Source organism: Bubalus kerabau, chromosome 5 (genome assembly GCF_029407905.1).
Source record: "Bubalus kerabau isolate K-KA32 ecotype Philippines breed swamp buffalo chromosome 5, PCC_UOA_SB_1v2, whole genome shotgun sequence".
Lineage (NCBI taxonomy): Eukaryota > Metazoa > Chordata > Mammalia > Artiodactyla > Bovidae > Bubalus > Bubalus kerabau.
Window position 1 is genome coordinate 86102779 of NC_073628.1, and position 12457 is coordinate 86115235.

General features: G+C 42.9%; 1 protein-coding gene across 11 annotated transcripts in view; it reads left to right on the forward strand.

Annotated features, from left to right (window-relative positions):
- SMYD3 (SET and MYND domain containing 3) overlaps window positions 1-12457 on the forward strand; it is a 761886-nt gene that overhangs the window by 635471 nt on the left and 113958 nt on the right. For all 11 annotated transcript variants that reach the window (XM_055582073.1, XM_055582077.1, XM_055582080.1 and 8 more), the window contains one exon: window positions 9216-9303. In XM_055582073.1, the coding sequence (XP_055438048.1) occupies window positions 9216-9303 (88 nt within the window). The remainder of the gene's footprint in view (window positions 1-9215; window positions 9304-12457) is intronic.

Here is a 12457-nt window from a genome sequence, read left to right on the forward strand (position 1 = left end):
TTTTTTTTTAAAGAGAGGTTTGCAGAGCGGCTATGATGCTTCAGGAGGGCTGGGCTGCCTCAGAGGGTGGATAGACAAGATTTCCTAACTGAGAACATTTGAGACTGTCTCCTAAAGGACAAATGGGAAGAAAGCTGGAGAAATGAATGGAAATGGCAATCCAAGACTCTTTGCAACCCCATGGACTATAGTCCGCCATGGGATTCTCCAGGCAAGCATACTGGAGTGGGTTGCCATTTTCTTCTCCGGAGATCTTCCTGACTTGAATCAAACCCACATCTCTAATGTCTCCTGCATTGGAAGATGGGTTCTTTACCACTAGCGCCAACTGGGAAGTGGCAAGGAAAGAGCAGAAAACTCCAATCCTAGTCCTGACAGAATCCAAAGGGCAAAGATTCCACTTGGAAGAGTAGGTGTACTGGTAGTAAGATGGAGCCAGGGGATGGGTCAGATATGGGGTGGGGCTGGGAGAGAAAAGAATGGGAATGAATGAGAAAGAATCAAATATCAAGAGCAATAATTCTAATTGTGGAGGAGTTTGTACCTGGCCACTGAGAGGGCAGGGGCAGATAGAGGGGCTTGAGTAGTTGAAGGGAGAAATTCAGGAGATTCATTCCTACCCAGATTCTGAGAACAGCTGGCACAGTCCTGCCTTAGATGAACTATTTCCATGTTTTTATTGTTTAAAATGGAGTCGCTTTTTAAGGACTCTTCTGGAGCTGTGTGGGGGAGTGGTCACCAGAAGAAGAGCCGAACTAGCTCTGCACTGCTCTAGGCTCTAAAGTGGTCGGGTGGTCATGAGACCAGCTTCTTGTTTTACTGGTGAGGAAGCTGGGGGCAGACAAAGAAGGCTGTTACAGGGACACACAGGGGTCAGGACAGAGGTGCTGTTGGGGCTGGAACAACACGTTCTCATTTCTCTTCATCACTTCCCAGCAGAGAGAACCTTCTTCAGAGTCCTTCTGCTTATAGTCTGAGTTATGTTTATCATTTGTAGAACACTCAGCAATACTACATTTGATTTTAAAACACACACACATATATATAATGTATAATATAATATATATTTTATATATAAAATGTTCTCACACCACTGAAAACAAATTTCAGGACTCATTCATTCAAGCCCCTTTTACAAGGTAAAGCTGAAATTTGAAAAGGAATTAAAACTTTTTTTCCTAAATGATAGCAAACATCTTTGATATGTTTGGATAAGAAATGATGAAATAAATTTACTAATTTCATACCTCAGGGGCTGTGAAAAGAGCACACTAATTTACTCCTATTTGCAAATTGAAAAAGAAGATTTAAGTTCCGCTTCCCTAAGTAGTCTCTCTGTGTATATACGTTACACACATACACGCACACACTCCCCTTTGAATGGTCTCCTCCTGACTGGCCCCATTTTAGGGGCAGTTATGGGAGAATGGAATTGGGAGGGTCAGGGCATGGCAGTTGGGAACCTGAAAGTGGAGACTGTCACCTTGGTGAAACACTCCAGGTGTGGATGGTTAGCTGTTAGTGAATGTCTAGCTCCAATATATAGCACTCCCTAGGGCTATTGTTTCTGAATGTTTGGAAACAATTTCCAAGCTTGCCTGTTCTTCTATTAAGTAAATAAAGCCAAAGGCTCAACCCAAAGAACAGTTAATCAGATAATGGTGGGGATTTAGTTGTGAATATAATTCCCATATGAGATTGTTCTGCCTTGGGCCATGGTCTCACTCTGCTTGGTGAAAGAATACAGCTCCCACTGTGGGTTCCATGCTGGAGGAGTCCATTGGCTTTTCCAAGTGCTAAGACTAGGAAGATCATAGGACTTGATCTATGATCAGTTAAATTAAATTGAGTGAGTTGAATATATGTTCAACTTACTGTCTCACAGACATGTGTTTCACCTTTTAAGCAAGCCTAGGAAAACAGCAAATTCAAATGAAACATGAAGATGGTGAAAAGAGCATGGGCTCTGGAGCCAGACAGACTTGGATTTGAATCTTACCTCTGGCAATTCGATGTAGAAGGGACATTTGTAGTGGTTACTTAAGCTTTAGGACTATCTTGTGCCACCTTTGTAAATTATAGGTATTGATGCCCTATAGGGACGGTTGAGAGGAATAAAAAAGAGACATGTAAGAGCTATTCCGATTGTTATCATATAAATGTTCGTTTTCTCCTTCCAGAGCCATTCTGCAGATGTTTAAGTAAGCTTTTGTTCCATACAGGGTTCTGTGCTAGGTATTTGGGAGAATCAAAGAGGTAAAGAACCTGCCTGCAATATGGAGAAACCTGGGTTCAATTCCTGGGTCAGGAAGATCCCCTGGAAAAGGAAATGCAACTCACTCCAGTGTTCTTGCCTGGGAAATCCCATGGACACAGGAGCCTGGTGGACTACAGTCCATGGGGTCACAAAGAGTCCAGCTCGCCTGAGCAACTGACACTTTCACTTATCTTTGAAATGAGGATGATGTGACATGCACACAAATGAGGCCCAGGAACTGTAACTGCCCTGGCCTCCTTGTCGCTCCTGGAACATTCAGGCCTGCACCTGCGTCTGTACTGTGGGTGCTGTTCACTCTCCCTAGGATTCTTGTCTCTGCTCCTCACCTCCTCCTCCACTCATGAGTCATCTCAGCAATGCCTTTCCTGATCACCCTAAACTCCCTGGGACCAGTGTTCCCGTTCCCTCTCTCCTGTTTGTTTCTCTCTCTGACAAATATATTTTTTACGTGTGTGTGTATATTCTGTCATACACAGAGCTCCTCCTCCCTCCTCATTGTAAACACTGTGATTGTCTAATGTCTTTTACTTTTCTCAGTCAGTTCATTCACTCAGTCATGTCCGACTCTTTGCAACCCCATGAACCGCAGCATGCCAGGTCTCACTGTCAATCACCAACTCCTGAAGTTTACCCAAACTCATGTCCCTTGAGTCGGTGATGCCATCCAACCATCTCATCCTCTGGTGTCCCCTTCTCCCGCCCTCAATCTTTCCCAGCATCAGGGTCTTTTCAAATGAGTCAGCTCTTTGCATCAGGTGGCCAAAATATTGGAGTTTCAGCTTCAACATCAGTCCTTCCAATTAACACCCAGGACTGATCTCGTTTACGATGGACTGGTTGGATCTCCTTGCAGTCCAAGGGACTCTCAAGAGTCTTCTCCAACACCACAGTTCAAAAGCATCAATTCTTCAGTGCTCAGCTTTCTTTATAGTCCAACTCTCACATCCATACGTGACCACTGGAAAAACCTAGCCTTGACTAGATGGGCCTTTGTTGACAAAGTAATGTCTCTACTTTTTAATATGCTGTCTAGGTTGGTCATAACTTTCCTTCCAAGGAGTAAGCGTCTTTTAATTTCATGGCTGCAATCACCATCTGCAGTGATTTTGGAGCCCAGAAAAATAAAGTCAGCCACTGTTTCCCCATCTATTTCCCATGAAGTGGTGAGACCAGATGCCATGATCTTAGTTTTCTGAATCTTGAGCTTTAAGCCAACTTTTTCACTCTCCTCTTTCACTTTCATCAAGAGGCTCTTTAGTTCTTTTTCACTTTCTGCCATAAGGGTGATGTCATCTGCATATCTGAGGTTATTGATATTTTTCCCGGCAATCTTGATTCCAGCTTGTGCTTCATCCAGCCCAGAGTTTCTCATGATGTACTCTACATAAAAGTTAAATAAGCAGGGTGATAATATACAGCCTTGACGTACTCCTCTTCCTATTTGGAACCAGTCTGTTGTTCCATGTCCAGTTCTAACTGTTGCTTCCTGACCTGCATATAGGTTTCTCAAGAGACAGGTCAGGTGGTCTGGTATTCCCATCTCTTTCAGAATTTTCCACAGTTTATTGTGATCCACACAGTCAAAGGCTTGGTGTAGTCAATAAAGCAGAAATAGATGTTTTTCTGGAACTCTCTTGCTTTTTCGATGATCCAGCAGATGTTGGCAATTTGATCTCTGGATCTCTGCTTGAACATCTGGAAGTTCATGGTTCACATATTGCTGAAGCCTGGCTTGGAGAATTTTGAGCACTACTTTACTAGCGTGTGAGATGAGTGCAATAGTGCTGTAGCTTGAGCATTCTTTGGCATTGCCTTTCTTTGGGATTGGAATGAAAACTGACCTTTTCCAGTCCTGTGGCCACTGCTGAGTTTTCCACATTTGCTAGCATATTGAGAGCAGCACTTTCACAGCATCATCTTTTAGATCTGAAATAGCTCAACTGGAATTCCATCACCTCCACTAACTTTGTTCATAGTGATGCTTCCTAAGGCCCACTTGACTTCACATTCCAGGATGTCTGGCTCTAGGTGAGTGATCACACCATCGTTGATTATCTGGGTCCTGAAGATCTTTTTTGTACAGTTCTTCTGTGTATTCTTGCCACCTCTTCTTCATATCTTCTGCTTCTGTTAGGTCTGTACCATTTCTGTCCTTTATTGAGCCCATCTTTGCATGAAATATTCCCTTGGTATCTCTAATTTTCTTGAAGAGATCTCTAGTCTTTCCCATTCTATTGTTTTCCTCTATTTCTTTGCATTGTTCACTTAGGAAGGCTTTCTTATCTCTCCATGCTATTCTTTGGAACCCTGCATTCAAATGGGTATATCTTTCCTTTTCTCCTTTGGTTTTCGCTTCCCTTCTTCTCACAGCTATTTGTAAGGCCTCCTCAGACAGCCATTTTGCTTTTTTGCATTTCGTTTTCTTGGGGATGGTCTTGATTTCTGTCTCCTGTACAGTGTCACGAACCTCCGTCCATAGTTCATCAGGTACTCTATCAGATCTAGTCCCTTAAATCTATTTCTCACTTCCACTGTATAATCATAAGGGATTTGATTTAGGTCATACCTGAATGGTCTAGTGGTTTTCCCCACTTTGTTCAATTTCAGTCTGAATTTGGCAATAAGGAGTTCATGATCTGAGCCACAGTCAGCTCCCAGTCTTGTTTTTGCTGATTATATAGAGCTTCTCCATCTTTGGCTGCAAAGGATATAATCAGTCTGATTTTGGTGTTGACCATCTGGCGATGTCCATGTGGTGATGTCTATGATGTCCATCTGGTGAAGTCTATGATGGAGTAGCCATCATAGTCAAGAAGAGTCCAAAATGCAGTACTTGGATGCAATCTCAAAAATGACAGAATGATCTCTGTTCATTTCCAAGGCAAACCATTCAGTATCACGGTAATCCAAGTCTATGCCCTGAACAGTAATGCTGAAGAAGCTGAAGTTGAATAGTTTTATGAAGGCCTACAAGACCTTTTAGAACTAACACCCAAAAAAGATGTCCTTTTCATTATAGGGGACTGGAATGCAAAAGTAGGAAGTCAAGAAACACCTGAAGTAACAGGCAAATTTGGCCTTGGAGTCGAGAATGAAGCAGGGCAAAAAGCTAATAGAGTTTTGCCAAGAGAACACACTGGTCATAGCAAACACCCTCTTCCAACAATGCAAGAGAAGACTCTACACATGGACATCACCAGATGGTCAACACCAAAATCAGATTTACTTCTCTATCCTAGAGCAATGCCTACAGCACTCAGTAGATACTAATTGAATAGGTGAGTGATCAAATTAATTACCTTCAGATACTGAGAGGGTGGGCTTCCCAGGTGGCACTAGTGGTAAGGAACCTGCCTGCCAATGTAGGTGGTACAAGAGATGTTGGTTCGACCCCTGAGTCAGGAAGATCCCCTGGAGGGGAGCATAACAATCCACTCCAGTATTCTTGCCTGGAGAATCCCATGGACAGAGGAGCCTGGTGGGCTACAGTCCATAGCGTTGCAAAGAGTCCAGCACTACTGATGCAACTTAGGACCCTCACATGCACTGGGAGGGCATGTGCCAAACTCCAGTGGTCACAAAAGCAGAAGTATGTCATGGACTGTATTCATTTCCTGTGGCTGCTCTAACAAATGGTCATAAAATTAGTGACTTAGCACCAACTTCTTATCTATAGTCTATGGATCAGAAGCCTGACATGAGCCTCATTTGGCTAAAATCAAGGTCTTGGCAGGGCTACCCTCTTTCTGGAGGCTCCAAGCTACAATCCGTTTCCCTGACCTCCAACTTCTGGAAGCTGCCTGTACTCCTTGACCTGAGGGTCCCTTCCTCCATCTTCCAGGCCAGCAAAGGCAGGTTGAGTCCTCCTCACATTGCATTGCTCTGACCTCTTCTGCGTCTTTCCACTTTTAAAGACCCTTGTGAATCCACTGGCTCCACCTGGGTGGGCCAGGATGATTTCTTTAAAGTCAGCTTGCAACTTAATTCCTGTTTGCCATGTAAGCTAACATATTCACAGGTTCTGAGGATCAGGATGTGGACTTCTTGGGGGATCCATTTTTCTCCCTACCATAAGGACTAACAAGTGAGACATTTTGCTTAGAGCCTAAGGTTTGACTGCCAGTAGTGAAATAGAAAACAAAAATTTAATCAAGAATGGTCATGGTTGTCAAGATTTAATATGTGGTCTTATATGGGAGGCACTGGGAAGTTACTCAGGGCTCTGGAGTCATGTGTTGGAACTGAGGCTTCAGGAAATGAAGATGGACTTAGAGCAAGTATTTGGAGGGAAATTGATGTTTACCTCTTTAAAAGCAATTGAGTTTTTATTTCCCTCCTGTACATACAGAAAGCTAGGTTCTTCTTTAGAATCTCCTAAACAAAGCAGAGTCCATTTTTAAAAACCATCCTGTCATATTACACATGTGTACAGCACATATATAGAGAGACTCATAAAGCCCTGTTACACAGTCACACTCACACATACACACACACACATTTCCTCATACATACCCCCTCTGCTGCTCTTTGTACTTGAGATCTCTTTTCTGTGGTACTTGGTAGCCCTCTTTTTTTTCCCCCTGCCCTCACACCCGAGTGACTTGTATCTTCCCACCAGTAACACAGGCTTATTTACTCAGGCAGTGATTCTCACAGGGGTCATTCTGTCGATATAAACCTTCCCTAGAAGGTACGTAAGAATCTCTAGGGAGATACGTAGAATTGGAAAAAGTCTGCCCTCCTTCAGTTTAACTATCACCTCACAGTGGCTGTGATTTGCTATAACTTCCTAGAATTGTTCTTCTCCCTGACCCCCACTGAGAATCTAATGGATATGGAATACCTGGGTTTGAGTAGAGTCTGAGAATTTCTTACCTTTTTGATTAACTTGTTTGGCTGTGCCAGGTCTTCACTGTAGCACATGGGATCATTGATCTTCATTGTGGGATCTTTAGTCTTGGCATGTGGAATCTAGTTTCTGATCCAGAGATTGAACCCAGGCCCCTTGCATTGGGAGTGCAGAGTCTTAGCCACTGGACCTCCAGGGAAGTGCCCCAGAATTTCTTACCCTTTGATTAACCTCTTTAAGGTAGCACCATCCAGTAGAACTTTCTGTGATGACAAAATTGTTCTAATATATCTGTACTGCCCAGGGTGGGAGCCACAGCCACATGTGGCTATGAGCTCTTAAAATGTAGACGTATAGGAAAAATAGAGGACCCAGTAGGAGGATGGACAGTGAATAAATGGTAGCTCCTACTTTCATTTTGAATTGCCTTTTAAAAAATATTTTAGTTTATTTTTGGCTGGGCCAGGGCTTTGTTGCTTCACAAAGTTTTCCCCAGCTGCGTGCAGCATGTGGGAGCTACCCTTCAGTCGTGGTACTCAGGCTTCTCATTGCAGTGGCTTGTCTTGTGGTGGAGCACGGGCTCTAGGGCACTCGGGCTTTAGTACTTGCAGCTCCCGGGCCCTAGAGCACAGGCGCAATAGTTCAGTTGTTCCGAGGCATGTGGGATCATCTTCCCTGATCAGGGATCCACCCCACATCTCCTGCATTGCAGGTGGATTCTTTACCACTGAGACACCTGTGAAGCTCTGAATTACTTTTTGAATTATTATTATTACTTTTTTTTAGTTTTTGTAGTAATCAAATTGGTTCACGTGGGTATAATTGTACTCATCTTTTCCCTATCCTCGTTCTGATTGATGACTCAATATTTGATTAAAGTGTTATTCTTGGGTCTCCTGACAAATGATTTTTGCTCTTGCCTGTGTTCTCTCTCCTGATAAATACACACATGCGTGTGCACTAAGGGGCTTCAGTCAGGTCTGACTCTTTGTGAACTTATGGACTGTAGCCAGCCAGGCTCCTCTGTCCAAGGGATTCTTCAGGCAAGAATGCTGGAGTGGGTTGCCATGGCCTCCTCCAGGGGATCTTCCCAACCCAGGGATTGAACCCGAGTCTCCTTTATCTCCTGCATTGGCACACAAGTTCTTTACCACTAGCGCCACCAAGGAATACATTCATACATACATTTATGAATACATGTAAACTTTACTGAGACATAATTCAAGTAGGATACAATTCAGTTACAGTGTACAATTTGCTAGCTTTTTGTGTAGCAATTTGTAGCTTTTCATCACGTCAGAAAATGATTAAAACTACTGCCAGGATTGCTTTTAAACATTTTCATCACCCCTAAAAAATCATTAGCAGTCCCTCCTCAATTCTGTGTACTTACCACCCTCCTGCCCTAGCCTTTTGCTAATCTACTTATCTGTATGGATTTATCTGTTCTGAGCATTTCATACTAGTGAAATCATATAATATGTGGTTGTTAGTGAATTCTTTCACTTAGCATCATGTTCTTCATGTTTATCTATGCTGTACATGTTGTACTTCAGTTCTTTTTATTGTCAACTAGCATTGCATTGTGTCTATGCCACATTTTATTTACCCATTCATCAGTTGATGGTATCTGGATTGTTTCCACTTTGTTCGTTACTATGAATGATGTAACGGTGAACATTTATGCGTAAGTTTTTGTATGAACATATATTTTCATTTCTCTTGGACATATATGGAAGGAGTGGAATTGTTATGTAATAACTCTGTTTAACTTTTAGAGTAACTGCCAGACTGTTTTCCAAAGTGGCTACACTATTTTACTTTCCTACCAGTAACGTATGAGGATTCCAATTTCTCTACAACCTTACCAACATTTTATTATCTTTTTTATTATAACCATCCTAGTGGGTGCAAAGTGATATCTCCTTATGGTTTTGATTTGCATTTCCCTGTTGGCTAATAATGTTGAGCATCTTTTCATGTGCTCATTGGTCATTTGAATATTGTCTTTGGAGAAATGTCTATTCTTGCCCATTTTTTTAATCGAGGAATTTGTCTTCCTCTGTTCTTTTAATGTGGCCTGAACAGGATGCTGATATGCTGACTGGTGATGAGCAGGTATGGAAGGAAGTCCAGGAATCCCTGAAAAAAATTGAAGAACTGAAGGCACATTGGAGTATCCTTTTACCTACGGACTGAGTTGTTTATAGGATTGCTTCCTTACTGGTTGGAGCCTGGCATTAATGAATCCAAGTCCAGGGTTTGACCTCTCCATGAGCCAGAGGGCTTCACTCTGTTCCACAATCACAGGCTGCATCCCTGTCCCCAGCCAACAATTTCAGTAATGGTGAGGGAAGATTGTGGTAAGGTCAACGTGAATTCCTCACCATCATTATCATAAATTTTGATAATCAAAATTTATAGCTAGGATTAGTAGGATAGTATGGAGTACTCTCTTTACATATGTACAAGGTAACAGATTTCTGGATTCCCTTCCTCCCATGACCTACATCTCTATAATGTATAACTTAAAATCCTTATAATTTAATGACTGTAATCAGCCATGACCATAGTGGTAGTCAGCCGTGCTGCACAGTACATTTTCTTGGCATAAGTAGTAAGGACCGTGAGTGGGTCACATTTTAGAGTAAGGAGAGACCGTTTATGATGGAGGTCCTCTGGGAAAGCTCCACCGATGTTATACTGTGTGAAAAGTAGCCCAAATCAGGGACAAGGTTTATATAGGCAGAGGCTGAGAGGGAGTCACTTCCAGTAGTGGAATTAGCTTGAGCAAAAATGTGACAAAAGGAAACCACAAGGTAAGGAAAAAGAGAGGTAGATTAAAAAAAAAGATTGCACAACATCATCAGATAAATTATATCCCAGGCACTAAGAAAATCTATAAATGAGGTTTCCAAAGTACAGTGTTCTTTAAAGAGTTGTAAAAGAGCAGGAGAGGCAGTTAGACAAATGTTCCTATTTTTTAAAGGTGAAATAAGTAATTTATAAAACCTATAGTCCAGTGGGTTTTTGTTTGTTGTTAGCAGTTTTGGTAAAGAAACTCGAGCTGGTGACCAAAGGAATGGAAAGGAAGCTGTGATCACCAGGATGCTGCAGGGGTTCCTTAAGAGCGGGTAAGTCCGCAGAGTCATGGCTTTCTTTGGTAAAGTTTGTATGTGGACTTCAGAAAGAGATTTGATTTTAAAAAAGTAACCAAGAGATTTATGCTAGATGCTAGAGTGACCAGACGTATCATTCAATGGTTGAAGAGCCAAACTGCAGAACTGATGCCTAGTGGATCACTGTCACTGTGGGGTGCTCTGTTCCCAGACCAGTCCTCTTCCACCTTTGCTTCAGCACCTTGTCTGAGGATGCGGGACACAGGTTCATCAGATTCTCAGAAGTGTTTGGACTGGAAGGATGGCAGAGCTGGGATGACAAAATCAAGAGCTCAAAAGATCTTTGAAGGTTTGAATGATGCAATGATGCCTGAGATGAAGATGAAATTCAACAAGAGGGTATCTCACATCTATTTGGGCCAAAAAGTTCAAGTGTATAGATATATATATAAGTTTGACAACAGAATCTGTGAAAGAATTTTAAGATTTTTAGTAAACATCAAAATTCAATAAAACCTAAGAGTATGATATAATCCGCCCCCCCACCCCCGGGGTGGGGGGGGAACACTCCTGTGATCTTGGACTCCATTAGTAGAATGAGAGAATCGAAAATGAGAAAGGTAATAGTATTAGTCCGATCATGTCTAAAATTTTCTCTTCAGTTTGGGGTAGGCCACATTCAAAGGGATAGAGAAGAAAATGAGTTTTGAGGAATGAAACGAGGATCAAGTGGTATTTGAAACTCTGCGGACAGGATGGGAGACAATTGGAAAGCAGTCGAATCTGAGAGCAAGAGGGCTGTTCTCAGGCTCGGAGAGCTGTTGTTACACTGCAGTAAAGACTTGTTCTGTGTAGTGCCCTGCAGAGACATTAAGGCCGAAGGATGATCAGTTCAGTCTCAATGGGATGAGCTTTACTGACGACGAACACTGTGCCGGGTGCCTTACTGGTTCTAACCCATCTTATGGTCCAGGCAGGATTAAGAAGACACAAGCCTGTACACCCAGCCCTCATGATTAGCTAGGTAGTAAATACATAGATTAATATTTGAGGGACATTGAAAGCACAGCAGTCAACTTTGGGAGGTTAAAGAAGGTTTCACAGAGGAGGCGACTGCCTGGGATGGTTAGGAAGAGCTCACCAGACAGGCGGTGGAGAAGGGGAGACCCTGAGGGAGAAGCCTGTGCCTGTGCGGAAGGTGCAGCCACCTGCAGCCCAACCACAGTTGTTCAGTGTGAGAGACGGAGCGTGGCCGGGCCTTGCTTCAGTGTCGTGCACCAGACTAGGCGTTACATATAGGCTCGGGGACCATGGGAGGATTGTAAGCAGTGGACGATTGTAAGGGCCCAGGGTTGTCAGTCTTTGAGTCTCAAGAAGTTAACTCCCAGGTGGATTCACTGTGTTCCCCTTTCTCTTTCCCCCTCAATTCTCTCACGGTCGTGGTAAACTCTGCAGAAAGGTGCCTGTCCTGGCATCAGTACTCTTTTCTCTTTAGGCAGGCTGTCTGCCCTGCTCTCTTCACTGGAACAGAGTGACTTGTGGTAAACACCCAGCAAATGCGAGGGACTAAATTTTTGAGCAAACATTATACATGTCAGCATAAGCTTGGGAGAAAAGCCGCTTAGTTAAAATTATTCCATTTTTTTGCTCACTGAAGTGTTTTTACAGGAAAGGTTTGCCTTGTTTGCCAGGAGACTTGCCAGTGTTGCGAAGGGAAGTCATCATGTGGTTCCTGCCAGCTTGCTGGGGCATAAAGCAGATGTATTCCTATCAGCGGCGGCATCTGGCTTTTACTTCCAAAGCTTGTCACCTCAAACCTCTTTAAAATGAGTTGGAGCGTATATAAATGAATAGGCAAATAATAATGGAAGTCACACAACTTGATGTTAAAATAGGGTCAGAGTCTTGCCACAGAAATGTCTGGGCATTGTGTAAGAGACAGTCGTTCCTCCTGATAATCCATCACATATCTAATCCTAGGATGAAAAGCCACAGAGGTTAGCCTGGCGTTTGTTACAAAACCAATGCATTGCCTAAGACACCACCTCCCCCAGCCTCTAGGGAATACATGCAGTAAACTTTAAGCACACACATCAGATGAGTAAAACAGAAAGCCACCGAGTCACTTTTCTTCAGTAAATGTACCTCTTCCAAGACCACAGTTAACTCCCCAGAGGCAGGACTCGGCCTAAAATGATAGAGCATCATGTA